Here is a 15,039-nt window from a genome sequence, read left to right as displayed (position 1 = left end):
TCAACTGCGACTGCGATGTGCACACTGGGACAGATTGCCCTTTTTCCAAATTAATTTAACCAATTATGTTAAAGAGTTGTAGTTTCACGTAGACATTACCGTTAGCAATTACAACCAATATTTAAAAATCCATAAAGACTTAATTTAATATTTTATTTAATTTTAAATATTTAAAAAATGTATTTTTCATTGAAAAAAATAAAAGGCTAATGGTTAAAGTGTAACAACAAAAGTTGGCAAAAAATAAATAAAATTTGGAAAAGAAACACCTTCTCGCACGCATTTAATTCTCAATTTAAAAAATTATATAGTGAAGTCGATATAAAAGATCCGCAAAGTAGAGTTTAAGAGTCATTTAAATTTTTCATAACAAAAATTAAGCTTTGGTACCAGAATGTTCCTTTTATTAGTTCGTTTATGACCCTGTATACCATTACGATAAATTTAAAGATATTTGTTTCATATAAATCTTAGACTTAATGCCAAAAACAGGCGATCTGGCCCATTGTGCGTTGGGGGAACAGAACAAAACGCCACAGATTTTGAGCGCTCGGATCGCGCATGAGTGAAATAAATTTTCACGCTTCCAAACAGAGCGTCAGCAGAGCAGCTAAAGTGGAGGAAGAGACTTTTCGACGGCGACGTATCACAATCAGAAACGATCCGACAACCGACCGACAACCGACGTCCATTCATAGAGTGCCTTATATTTTTTGTGGGGTCGCCAGATCTCTCCGATCCGTTCCTTTCCGATCCGATCCGATCCGCAGAATCAGTCAAGAGTCCGGGCCCGATCGGTATTCGGTTATATTTCGCGAGTGTGGTTTTTCGCGAGCGCGGAGGAGGTGGAAAATCCCACGGTTGTTACGAGTTTACGTTCTCGAAATGATCGGCTAGCGATCCCTCAGAACCATACGAACGGTCAGTGCGAGTGTTCGGTGCTCCGATCGCGAGAAGAATTCTCCTCGAATGTGTGTCTTGTGATGTTTGGGAACATGGGAAAAACGGGCGCAAAGGATGCGCCACAACTTCTGGAAAGAACGAAATTAACAAAAGTATAAGAGGAGCACAGCAAAAAAAGGAAGATCCAGCCCAAAAGGCAACGAATATAAAAATCAAAATAAAAAGTGCGGACAAAAGCAGAGTCGCGCGACTTGGGTCTTCGGCCTGGGATTCTGATTAAAGCGCGCGTTTAATTTCATTTTTTACGCTACTCCCTGGTCATCGAACATCCTACACCCCGCCATATCCCCCAGCGAGTGGGCCCGAAAAAACAAAAAAAAATACAATTCCCCAGTTGGACTCCACCCTTGGCCAGGCTTTTGATTCGCTGTTCAACTTTTTGGCCTGGAACTTTTTGTTTGTTTCGTTCGCCTGTATCGCGAAACCTGGCCGACGACTCCTTGGCAATATTCCTTTTGACCGCTGCTCAGTACGCCGGCAGCTTTCTCCGTGTGCGTACGCAGCCTCTGCCGCAGACAGCAGCAGAAAACAAAAAAAAAACAAAAGAAAAAAAGTGAAAGATCAGGAAAGATCAGCCGGATCAGATCGGTGATCATGTCGCCCGGGATTCCCTGATGAAATATATAAAAAAAATCCACTCAACTTGAGCCGCTTGATTAATTCGCACACGTCAACGATATTCAAATAAGCATCTCGTGTACTCATCGTGGCCGCAATAAAAACGGCTTTAACTTTAACTACCTGCCAAAAAGAAACAAAAATAAAAACATTATATAGCACTCGCTCACTGAAAAAAACAAAATAGCTCAACGGGCCAGAATTTGGTTTGTTGCCGCTGCATTTTGCGGCTCCAATCGATATGCGTTTGCTCATGGTAATTGCAATTTTAATATTCGCAATGCCAATGACTGGATTCGGCTGGTAAGTGGCATTAAATCAACTATTATCAATATTAAAGTGGTATTAAATGGTAATTAATCATAAAATCATTGGAAAAAGTAAATTATTAGTAGTATAGCACAGTTTTTTTACAACTAAATTTAACGCAAATTTTATTATATGATAATTTAAATGTATTGTTATTCATTATAATGGAAAGTAGATTAATCGAATACAAGGTCAAGAGAACTTGAAGGAAATAAAATTGTTTGCTAGGTCATGCTTTAAGTACCTTGTTTATATAGCCAACTAAATGTATCTGTATTTATTTATATTTGCGATCATTAAATTGCAAAATTCTTTATAATAAAAAATATTCTTCTATCTTAGTTACATACATCGATTTATATGGTAAAGAAAATGTAATTGTCAGACAATTTTTATTACCAATTCGTATATATTAAAAAAAATTTGGGAAATGTTGTTATCTTTTGGGAAGCGTTTTCCCAGATCAGTTACTGGTATTATGCTATATGAAAAAAACTTGTTATCTATTAATAATATACCAATATGAGACATCATACTTATGGCTAGTATGGTCAGATGAAATCCAATGATTGAAATAAAAATAATACAGTGTATTATGTTCCTGTATAAAATCCACCCCAACAATTCTACAAAAAAAAAACCAGTCTCTAAATTTAATCATCTAGTTTAGTCTTATGCACCTCAGCTAACAAAGTCGCTTTGATTTGGCCCGTTGGTGCCCGCTCAACATGCAATTTATGTTCTGTTTCAATGCCAAAAAACCCATTACCACCCGCTCGGAGGTCTTTTAGCCCCAGAGCATCTGTGTTCATGTCAAATCGCATCAATTTACGAGATAGAGATTGGCGTAACAGCTTCCGGTTGGGCAGATAGAAAATAAAAAAGTGCAGGCACCTAAATAAATGCACAGCCAAAAGCGATCTAAATGGCCAAAATGCAAATGCAAATCCAAATCAGAGCCAATCGAGCGTGGCGACCGACTCGGCGGACCTTCAAAATGTGACGTTTGATTTAGATTTAATTACATGGCAACTTTTCTACTCTCCCTCTTTTTTGTGGCCAAAAAATATATATATAGTGTAGAAGCGGATGAAGCCGAAAAACCAAATGACACTTGGAGCAATTTATGCGCGAAATTACAGGCGAAAAGGCGTCCAACGAGATGAATAAATAAACAAACAAACCGAGGAGGACAGACATCAAATAGAAAGAAAAATAGTGACAGGGAGGAAGGGGCTTCCTTCTTACACATAAGTTATGCACTTTGCCAAAATATTTGTCAGCAAAGTGGCATCAATGAATTCGCCCAAAGAGGTCCGTTTTTATATTTATTTGCCAAAAGGTAGAAATATTGTGGCTGTCAACGGCAGCGAAAGATGAAATTTGCAGGGTGCCAGAGTGTCTAAAAGGGGGCGGCGTGGGCGTCGCGTGGCGTAGACTGCATGACGATTTTCTGGCTAGCAAATACACCTATTATATACATATTTTTTTTTTTTCATTAATTTAATTTGAGTTCTGTGCAACTGGGCGCGTCAGCAACCGATGGTGGACACCTGAAAAATTTTAAGGGAAAGGGGGACTGAAAAGTGGATGGGTGTTTCCATGCTGCATCCAATTCAATTGGCACTTTTTCACAATAAATTAATTAAATAATTAAGGCTCAAGTTCAGCGCTGTCAGTTCTTTTTGCCGCCTTTTGATGTCGAACGCTGAACGAGAGAAGTGGCCATATAGTAGATGTGAGTGTGCGTCCACCTAAAAGTTGCACAGAAAACAAAAATTAAACCCAAAACGTCTGCCTTTGGCTGTGCCACTTTCTACGCTTCATCTGTGCCGCTCAAGGGCGGTGGACCAGCCGCAAATGCAACCAAAATATAATATATTTAAATAAAAAAACAAGCCAAACTGATGACAGACTGCAGGCCATGAAGGGTGACAGATTGGCCGACTGACTGAGGAACAAGGTGTTAAGATACCACCTTTCAAAGAAAAATAAAGAAACCGTGGGCTTAGATAACACATGATGATTCAGCCTGATGGATGAAGTCAAATTAAAAATTCAATTCTAAGCCCTCAAGAAATAAGCTAATAATAATAATATAGTACAACTATAAAATACCTATTGAAATTAGTTAATAAAAACATTTATTTTTCCGGTAATTAATTTTAAAAATGTACAATATTGCCATGAAGAACCTTGCAGGCATACTTTCATTAAACTCTATTAGTAATCGAAAATTACAACAATTGTTAAAACTAAGTTGTACTAAATATAGTATATCAACATCATTTAGTTTTTTGTATTTCTTGAAGTAAATATAACTTAAAATTGATCCAGTTATCGAATTACTCAAAAAATAATAATATTATCAATTGAAAATGAAGCTCCTGATTACCCACTTATGCAATATCCCAAAGCTAACTGCCGCATCCTAAAAAATATTAATAAATTCATTCCAATCCCTCTGCTTTATAAACGCACAAAACGGATCAATAAGTTTATAATAATCGATCGAAGGCGGTTCGGCGTAATTTAAATTTTACAATGGGTCCGGAAATAGCTTAAATTAAGCGATTTGGGGGGTTTACAGCTCCACAAAATCATATCTCATTTTGTTTGTGTGCATTTTGCGAAATTCGCAGGCGAAGTGCACTACATCAAACGGTCGTTGTGTGAGCGATTGAGATCATAATCGATGGGCCAGAGATCAGCAGAGACGAATGTGGATCAGCTGGAATCGTACTCGTATTATGGGTAGATCTTCCGTTAAATGAATGGAAATTCCAGGCGGCAGAGGGACCAACAGAGGGGCAGCCAATTACAGAGAATCTTACAACAAATTGCCGTTGATCGGGCAGAAATTTAGCGCTGATGTGTCTGGAATTTAATTAAAACCAGCGCGCGAGACGATGATGAAGATCTGGCAATTTGCGAGATCTGCTGCTGTTTGATTTTCCCCCAAAAGCCCTAAATGAGCTCATTTCCGTTGAGAAAATCATTTGACATTTGCTGGCGACTTCCTGCTTTTCATTCAATTTGCAATACACATTTTCATTCATCGAAAATCGGTTCAGTCAGTGCCCCTCATCTTTTGATTTTGATTTTTATTTTTTTTTTGGCATTCGCAGCATGTGAAATGGTAATTAATGCCAGGCGGAGCATTTATGGGTTAAGGCAAACCCGGGGGGTGGTTAGTGGTTGGTGGCCCAGTGGCCACTTAGTCTCAAGCTGTGTTGGCTCCACAGTCGGTGGTTGCATCAACAACATTGCTCATACGCCCCGTGCAACCACGAGATTATCTCTGCCGCAAATTTGGCACACTTTATGAGCCAGCAGCAACAAACACCCCCAACAAAATGCAAAAACAACCCAATAATTATGTTCAACTAACGAGCAGACAAAACTCGGCCAATTGCCAAAATCCAATGCAGATGAGTTGATTATGAGCAGCAAAAAAGAGTCTCTGACACAATTCGCTCGACATTAACGAGTGTCTCGGCGTTTCTGTGTCTCTAGAGAAAGTTTCACGTTCAAGTTTCTTTCCCCAGCCTCAACCCCAAAAAGTAGCTACTTACCATGGCACTAGATGTTGCAAATCTTTTAATTAAGAGTCATGCCATTTGTTTATTTTGTTAATTTATCGCTTTCCCTCCGTTACATTGACGAATATGTCTGTCTGCGGTCTGTCTGTCAGCTGCATCATAATTAAAATGGATGACGAAACAAAAGAACACGACATGGGTCAAGTTGGAGGACAGTGTGGCACATGAACAGGTAGAGGGCCATGCCTTGATGTCTGTCAAGCAATGTGAGTCGAGTGCCCCAAGAATATGCCCATGTCGTCATCTCAAAAGGATGATGATGGGCTGGGACCAAGGAACTTAGGAAAGTACGGAAGCTGATTTATGGCGTACATAAATAAACAGCAATTAGCGATTTTTAAGAAAACTTAAAGACACCGAAATTAAGAATTTCTAAGATAATTAGTATCTAAACATAAATGAGGTAACTTTTGCTGTTATTATTTAATAATTGAGTAACAAGTGCAATATAATATTTGAGTATTTCTTTGCGTATTTTTAAAATTCTGATCCGTTAAAACAGTTTATTTGATTTTCAATTATATGTAATTTCTTAAATAAATAAAATTTTAATAGTAAATAAATACATAAATATTAATAAATACTAAAATTTCAATTTTCGTCTATCTTAAAACAAATGAATTTTCTTTAAAATTGGTTTATTGTTTAAATTTAAGTTACAGTAAGAAAAAAATTTTAAAAAACCATATAAACTACAATAAATTTATTAAAATATCTTCTATGGACAGGACATACTGATTAAATAAAATCCAATAATTAAATATTTGTATTAATAAGACTTTATGTGGTTTATTTTCCAACCATAATCTTGTGAATTTTTCCTTGTATCAAAATTTTTCCGCTCTCTAATGGCTGGCATTCTAAACCCCATGGAATCCTTGTCCATCAGCCAGTGCCCAATTCTTCTTTCTCACAGCCTCAATCACTGTGATTAAGCACAGTTTAGGCCTCCTTGACATGAACATGACCATGTCCGTGCGTCGATGATCGTTCCCTAAGCCCAGCTACGCCTATTTGAGCCATAATTAAGTTAAACGTTGTCGCAATTTGCGCACCTCAAAGTCACCAAGCCCCGAGATTGATGTCGCCTTTGTTGGCCCAGGGAGTTAAGCGAAGTTAAGGCACTTAAGGCTAAAGTTGAAGTCGTGCCCTGCCCACAGGAACCGGAGGAGGCTTGTTAAAGGAATGACATTGCCTGGCGCAAGAAATACTCATAGTAAATATGCCTGAATTATTAGCCGGCGTTTTTGTTGCGCCAATTGGACATGGACATGCCTGGGAAACAGTACGAAAAGTAAAGTTTTGGATTCCAGCTCTAGCAAAAGAAATTAATTTAAAACCAGAGATTTATATACAACGTTAGGATAACACTTTTCAGAAGTTATTTAAGATTACTTTATATATAACCCACAACCATTAAAAAGTGTATAAATTTCAGAAACATGACCTAAAAATATTATTATATATTTTTAAAAACCCTTTTTCGGAGTATAGTTGATTTTTTGCGAAATTCATTTTATAAATCTGAAAAAAATTTGTTTGCTTTATTTTTTTGAAAGATTAAAATTTATAAATTAAATGGCCCCATGGCACTGTTAATTTTGTATTTTTTACGACTTGGTGTAGAAGGAATAAGAGGATATACTTGAGATACTCCAAAGCGATGGCGCCTGAGCACAGCGAACACGTTAATATGCTAATTGTCAAATGACAAACGCCAGTTTCTCCATTCTCCCCTACCCCAAAAAAAGGTGCCAAAAAGCAGCATGCGGCGCCCACACACGATGCCGCACCCACCGGATCAGATCGGTTCCCAACTCCCAGGCATGTCAACACCTTTTCGGTGTTTCTTATTTATTTATTTACGTTTTTTGCCAGTAGCCATGGCTGGGGGGACCTAATCGATTGTCAATGCTGCCGCCCACATCAAACGCTTCTCCCTCGAAATTCGTATGCACAAGAGATCAGCACTTGCGCCGAGGCATTCTGTAGACAAATATTTGAGCGCGTAAATGAAACTGACCAGCCACAACAGCACTTGACTTGGCCGAGGCAGCAATCCAACGGCCCAGCTCAGAGGCAGGCAGTCAGCAAAGTCAGTAAAGTCAGAAAATAAAAAAGCCAGAGAGCCAGCCGGGCGACCAATCCAATGGCCATTCATTCACTTGTCAACGCTTTGTTTAAATACTTTGCCACTCGCATGTTGACAAGTGGTTTAAGTCGTTGATTTGTTTACACTGACCCCAGGGAAAGGAGGTGCAGTAAAGAGGTATAGAGAAGCGAGGCTGCAACCTGGTCAGGCAACTCACAAAAATGAGTCAATCAAAAAATTCTACTTCTTTACACAAAGATATCGAGATAGCAAGAAAATAAATATGCGGCAACAGTTGAGATGATCATTAAAAAAATATAGTTCTCATAAAACTATACCTACATTTGAATATTTACTTATGATTTATCTCTCTTAGGATTTATTTAAAAAATTATATTCCTTCCAAATATTTATTTTGTCGTTAACGACATTTGAGCCAATTGTAGCATAATATATTAGCAATCAATAAAGTACAAGCTAAATAATTTTGAATAAATATTTGATTAGAAATTTTAACCTACTCACTTTAAATAAATTAAATGGGAGTAAATAGTAAAATTTGGTTTTAACAATGAGCTTACAATTTCTAAAGTAATTACTGGTAAGCCTAAATTTAAAGTTTATTAAAACGAATGCAAAATAGGTAGGAAAAATGTTAAATACATTTTTTAATGTTGCTATTTTAAAATGGATGTACATGTAATTATTTAAATTTATTTACAATTTTCTGCAATTTAAGATCAAAATTTACTTTAGTAAAACTAAAACAATATTCAATGTACAGAATTTAGTTCTTTCTTTTCTGCATTCCGGGAAAGTCCCGAAAAAACTTTTCCTCTCTAATTTGTAATATCGCCAAGTCTATGGGTTAAGGGATAGTAAGGGAAATTTCAACCACTTGTCTGTTGGGGACTACCAAACCAAACCGGGCACTTTGATCAATGCCAAAGCACCCAGAGAGAGAGAAAGGCAGATACAAAAGGAAAGAGAGGGAAAGGAATCACTGAAAGTCCATTGAGGCCTATAACGACACCCATACCAGGCAAACAAACGCACACATTTACTGGAAGCAAAATAAAGATACGTTGCCAAGTGTTGCTTTACTGTATGGGATGGTATGGTATGGTATCGTATCGTATGGGACGGCTTTTGGGAGAAGGGGAAATGGGAATGGGATGGGGATGGGAATGGGCAGAGGGACCTGAGAGACCTGAAGTTGTGCTGGCTCCTTTTCATGTTTGCCGACAACTTCGCTGCCGACTTCGCTGCCAAGTAAACTTCAGTTCAACTTCAAAAACCAAAAAGTGTCGAACGATCGGTTGCTCCACTCTCTGTGCGGCTATTTTCCGCTTAACAAAAATCTCCTTTTTTTTGTGTTTTGAGTTGCTGCTATTTGTGTTCGGTGGTGGTGGCAACTTGTGTGGTTGAAAGGTGTTTGAGTTCTTTAGATCTCTCCAGTCATCAACGCAACGCAGCTAAGACGTCATCATCATCAAAGCAGCAACATTTAGAGTAGCAGCAGCAACATCTAGATTCCCAACAGCAACATCTCGATCGAAGATGAAGATGATCATTGTGATTTGAACTTCAATTGTTTCTACTTTGTTTACCAGCGCGTCTATCATTTGAAGTTTGTGTTTGGCGGTCGAGAGGCGATTGTTTTTGTTGCCTTTTGGAGTTAATATTTTCGTTAAGTACTTGTGCGTGCGTGTGTCTGCTCTATTTGTTATTTGGATTTTTTTTTTTCATTTTGTAGCTATTAAGTTGTCATAATCTCCATGAGTGTTTTGGAAGTGTGTGTACATTTTTTGTTGCATTGCCACAGGGAGCTACAGTGCAACAGCCAGGTGGCAAACGCAACCCAGGTGGGCATCGATAATGGGAATCTGAAGCGGCTCAAGTGGTTTATCTACTTGCTCTGAGAAAATTGGGAGCACCAGAACTGGGTTATCAGATATGCCGGAATGCGGAGAATTTTTAGAACTTGTTGTATTTAGAGATTTTAAAACTTACTGATGTCTGCAGAAATAATTATTTAAAAATACAAATATATTTTAAAGTGATTTTTGAATAAAACTGTATCATTTTAAATTAAAAAAAAAAAATTTTATAAATATTTTTAAATAAAACGAACATTTAAATTAGCGTAAACCATAAATATACATTTTAATTGAATCAAGATCCCAATAACACGCCAAAAGCGCTTTCATGTAATGCCATGTTTTTGCAAAATCTAGTAAAATTAGTAATATATATGTGAGACAACAAATCCAAGCCACATATCATCCGGTTATTAGCATATTTGTCGGCTAAGCTTCCACTTATGAGTTTGGCGCCATCCAATGCGTAAATCATTCCGCACACAAGTTCATTAAAAATAGTTGTATTTATTTATTTAAACTGCTTAGCCGAAATCTGTCGGCGTTTATTTTCCTAAACTGCCAAAGCTGCAGAATGCCAAAGGAAAAACACAAAACTTATAAAAGATGAACTCAATTTTTGTGCTTTTTTGGCTTTGTTCGTCGTCATATGCTGCGTATACGTAATGGCGACTATAAAGAGGTCCTCATCCATTGTTTATTATTATAAAATCGAAGCGTTGGCAAAAGTCGATCAATAAAATTTTACCCACTCTCACTCATTCCAACATTTTGCAATTTTTCCAATCGATGCAATTTTCGTTTTCATTTTGAATGCCATTTGCCGGCTGGTTCTGCGGCGTTAAAATTTAATTTAGGTGGAAAATTAATAATTACCCAACAATGTGGGTGCAGTATGCACACATATATCTGTGTGTATACCTATAGTAAAGTATATATTCGTTTGGAGATCGACTTCTCGGGTATGTGTCAGCATTCAGAAGCGGCCACTGAAAATTGTTTCTGCGGGTATTGCTCGCCTTTGGCGCTGATTTATGTTTTTCCATTTCAGATTTATGACTTTTTAATAGCTCAATCGCTCGGTTTTTCGCTTTTTTCACATTGCACATTCGCGTGAAATTTACTTTGGGTGTTCGTGAACTTTGCGCCGATTTCCAGTTGTGTGGAAAGTGTTTCGGATGGTTTATGCTCTGTCCAATTTGAGATCCGGGGTAAATAAAGCGTTTAATAGGGCCTGCTGCTGCTGTTATTTCTGCTGCTAGTTTTGCTCTTTCCTCCAGCACAGATTGATCTATTTGTCCATCATCTATTGCTTACAGCGAACTGCGATTGGTATTTTCAGAGCCATAAAAGTGAGGGGAACTCTCTGCTGAGTCAGTCTAAAAATACAAGAAATCACTGCCAAAGCTTCGGCGAACTTCAAAATGTGAGCTACGTGCAGATTATTCATCGATGACAAAGTGCTTGGTCTGATAAATGCCTTCGGGTCAGAGACAAACCCTCAAAGGAAAACAAAAAGTTGGTCATAGATAATCGAATACGTGATTGCTTATCGGTTCTGACGTTATAGATTTAGGTGTGCCCTAGGCGGAAACTCTGTGTAATACGTTTCTGAAATGGACTAGTCAGAACTTTTTAAAGAAATTTAAGTTACAACCAGGACTGTTTCACGTTTCCCTTGAACTATATATCAGTTTGGATTAGTTTTTTAAGCACCTGCAAAATAACAGAAATTTGCTTTTTAGTTGAGAACTTCTCTCCAATGAAAAGTACATTTTAAACAACTTGGTATAAACATTGTGAAAGTGAACACGCCTGCATTTGTATTTAAAAGTCATTGTAAAACGAAAAATTTTAATTTGGTTACAAAACGTTGCTTATCAGCTTAAAGTTTGGTTTTAACTTAAGGGGTTTTATTTTAGTTTGAAGACAATGCAAAATTTGTATGTATGGTACTTTGAAAATAAATTAATGTGTAGATCTAAAATGCAAAATTCTTTGCTTATATTTTTAGGGCCGAAGGCACCAACATCCTTCTCGATCCAAATCTAATGTGCAAAAAGACACGTCGTCTGCGGGGCAAGTTGGCCGAAATCTGCCGGCACGATTCGGCCCTGCTCAAAGAGATCATCATCGGTGGCATCAACCTGGGCTTCCGCGAATGCGAATTTCAATTCCGCAACCGCCGGTGGAATTGCACTGTTCTGCGCAAGAGCATGAGGAAAATCTTAATGCGCGGTAAGTAGTTTTTCAGAGTCGAACGAAACTAGTTTTATGGGAGGGGTACTACTTCTACTGACTTTATTATGCAGTGCCAACAGGCAACCTGTCAACACTCTCTGAGTCACAGAGTGAAACCAGGTGGAGATGCTATCGCGGGTTGGCTGCCTAATTACAACTCATCGTTGCACGCCCCGACTTTATTTTATTTTGCTTAATTTCTTTTGGGTTGTCATGGACAAGGGCCTTGCAGACCGCACCATCCATCAAGTTGCATAATAAAAATGCAGCGACCCGCGCTGATGAATAGCGCCTGAAATGAGCCTACAAAGCTGTCAATTTTAATAAATTATTGCACAGGAAAAAAGCTGGCGTATAAGGAGGACTGGATACTGCTCCCCCTGATCCTCGATCGGTGCACTTAATGACAACAATGCGCAAACAAAACACATACCAAACTGTGGGTATGTGCCATAAATTTCACGGGCGAAACCACCAAAATTCTCCTTTTTTTTGGCTAAAGCCTCGCCCTGTCAACTTGTCAGCTCAAAATACAACAAAATTAAAATAAACCCGAAGAAGTCTCTCATGTAACACTCCATTTTAGGGTGGCTCAAGACACATCACCTGTCGTGTAGAAAAAAGAACCAGCACTTCACCTTCGAGCGCATTACAAGCGTATGCAAATTTAAAAACCTGACGATTACAATTGCGATTCGGATTTCGATTTCGCTTTCATTAAACGTGACTGCCAACACCACGAGTCACAAGCGGACATTTGCGATTTGTGATTTGCATAGAGCAGCGATCGTTGATTGGTGATCGCCAATCGAACAAGCAATAAATCATTTTGTCGCCGAAGCTGACAAATTAAAATCAATCAGGCGACACGTGCTGACAAGGCTAATGATTGAGGATTGATTGAACCCGAGGCAAATCGATTGGGGCACGGGGGCTCTTGATTTTACCTTTTTCCAGCTAGGATAACCACAAAGCCTTATATATTGAAACATTATCCTAAAGTGGGAAAATGATGAATACTTCCTTTTAATTAAATACAATTATTCAAGTATCACTACAAGTTTTTTTAAGATTTGCTAACATTTAAGTTAAATTTATATAAATATTTTTCAACATACTGAGCACCACTTGTTTTTAAATATTTTTTCCAAATATTATTATTAAAAGCAAGGCAATAAAATATTAAAAGTAATGCAAAAAATTTGTATTTAAGATGAAGAATTAATTATCTTAAGCTAAATCGTTCTTACTCGTAACTTTACTTTGATTTAATATAAAATGTTGATTTTAACCGATATTCTTTTTTTCTAGACTCTCGAGAAACGGGCTTCGTGAACGCAATCACAGCCGCTGGAGTGACCTACGCGGTGACGAAGGCCTGCACGATGGGTCAGTTGGTGGAGTGCTCCTGCGACAAGGCGCACATGCGCCGAAACGGCGGGCAGCCCCAAATGGTGACGGCGGCAACCGCAGAGGCCACTTTAGAGCGGCAGCAACAGGCGGCGATGCTGCGGCAACAGATGCCCCTGCAGGATCAGCATCTCACCCAGCAGCAGCGAATGAATCGCATCAACAACGGCAGTACCATGACGGATTTGTCTCCGCTGGAGAACCGAAACGGGCGGAATCGAAGGCCCGGTGGGAGGCGGGGGCGTCGCAAGTTCTGGGACAACATCAAGTTCCCAGAAGGTCAGTGGGAGTGGGGCGGATGCAGTGACAATGTGAACTTTGGCCTTCGTCACTCGCGCGTTTTCCTCGACGCCAAGCAAAGGCAACGGCGCAGCGATCTCGGCACGCTTGTGAAGTTGCACAACAATAATGCAGGACGATTGGTAAGTACCTAACTATTTTTGGAAAAAATTAGTGAAAAAAGCAAAAGCTAATTTGAAACACTTTAATATGTTAAGCACTTTGTACAATTTTTGTATAATTCAACTTTTTAATATTCATTCAAACCAATCCAAAGGCAAGAAAGTAATTTTTAAAAACTAATATAAATTGTTTTATTTTAAATGGAAGGCAAATCGTTTTAATTGTTAAAGATCGGTTCAAAAATTTTAAGTATTGTAATATTTATGCACAATCCCGTACCTATCGGTATAATGTTTTGCTAAAATAATTGTAATAAATTTAAAGTTATTCCAGTAGCTTCTCTTTTGCAAGAAAAAATCAATTATTTTCCAGTCAAAATGTATTAGATCCTAACGATCCTAATAGATTCCGATCATAAAACTTTATCAAAACTCCTGCATCCTTTCAGGCCATTCGCGATGCCATGCGACTGGAGTGCAAGTGCCACGGCCTATCCGGCTCCTGCACGGTGAAAACCTGCTGGCTGAAGATGCCTCCGTTTCGGGAAGTGGCAGGACGACTGCGCGATCGGTACGATAGTGCCAGGAAGGTGACGCTGCGCAACGATGGGGACAGCTTCATGCCGGAAGTGCCGCACACGAGGCCGGCGAACAAGTACCAACTCGTGTTTGCAGATGATTCGCCCGACTTTTGCACACCCAACTCGAAAACCGGTGCGCTGGGAACTCAGGGTAGGGAGTGCAATGTGACCAGTTCGGGATCCGATCGCTGCGATCGATTGTGCTGCAATCGAGGACATACTCGCAGGATTGTCGAGGAGCAAACCAACTGCAAATGCGTTTTCAAGTGGTGCTGCGAGGTGACCTGCGAAAAGTGCCTGGAGCATCGAGCGGTTAACACATGTCTTTGAAAGGGGATCTGGATCCCATTCACCATCATTATTTGTATTATTTTCTTCGGTTTAGACAGGAATAGAATTTTGAAAGCTTTCCATTTCGCGTGATAGAAAACACACACTTACAGAGAAAACGTTTTAAGTATTAACTAACAAGTGAACACGAGTATCTCTAATCTTTTAGCTAGTTGTAAATACAAAATAAAACTCACATAAACATGCCTACGTTATATCATTCATATACAACTCATGTAAGCCTTGTAAATAGTTGTAATAAAAATTAAAGAAAAACTAAACAGAAAATTATTATTATATTTTTAAATTTACTTCAACAGTGTTTTGCTGCGGTTTGTTCCAGTCCATTTTTATCCTTAAATACTATTCTTTATTTCATTGTATTTTTATAAGATCATTGAAAACCCAATTCCTTTTGACTTACAACTCCATCCGCTTGTCATCCAATTAATTGCAAACAAATTGAATTTTAAACAACCCGATTGTCTACAAGAAAATTATATGCTAAACGGAAATGTATTTCAAATCGATTCGCCCATTGATTGAAATCTGCATAAATGATTAAACGTAAATTAATGAAGACAACACAACAACACACAAATCGATTGAACA

General features: G+C 38.4%; 1 protein-coding gene across 2 annotated transcripts; it reads left to right on the top strand.

Moving 5' to 3' along the window:
- Window positions 1-670: 670 nt before the first annotated feature.
- Window positions 671-14,708, top strand: LOC108043708 (protein Wnt-6). 2 transcript variants are annotated; one of them, XM_044460220.1, is made up of 4 exons: window positions 671-1,884; window positions 11,479-11,702; window positions 13,017-13,537; window positions 13,966-14,708. In XM_044460220.1, exons 1-4 carry the CDS (start codon window positions 1,823-1,825, stop codon window positions 14,425-14,427), a joined length of 1,269 nt encoding a protein of 422 aa, XP_044316155.1. In that variant the 5' UTR covers window positions 671-1,822; the 3' UTR covers window positions 14,428-14,708. The 2 variants fall into 2 exon arrangements, with proteins under 2 accessions (XP_044316155.1, XP_044316156.1); XM_044460221.1 differs by lacking the exon at window positions 671-1,884 and adding an exon at window positions 10,985-11,407.
- The last annotated feature ends 331 nt before the right edge of the window (window positions 14,709-15,039 follow it).

The sequence above is a fragment of the Drosophila rhopaloa genome, unplaced genomic scaffold, assembly GCF_018152115.1.
Source record: "Drosophila rhopaloa isolate 14029-0021.01 unplaced genomic scaffold, ASM1815211v1 contig_2, whole genome shotgun sequence".
Taxonomy (NCBI): Eukaryota; Metazoa; Arthropoda; class Insecta; order Diptera; family Drosophilidae; genus Drosophila; species Drosophila rhopaloa.
This window is presented reverse-complemented; position numbering and strand designations above follow the sequence as displayed.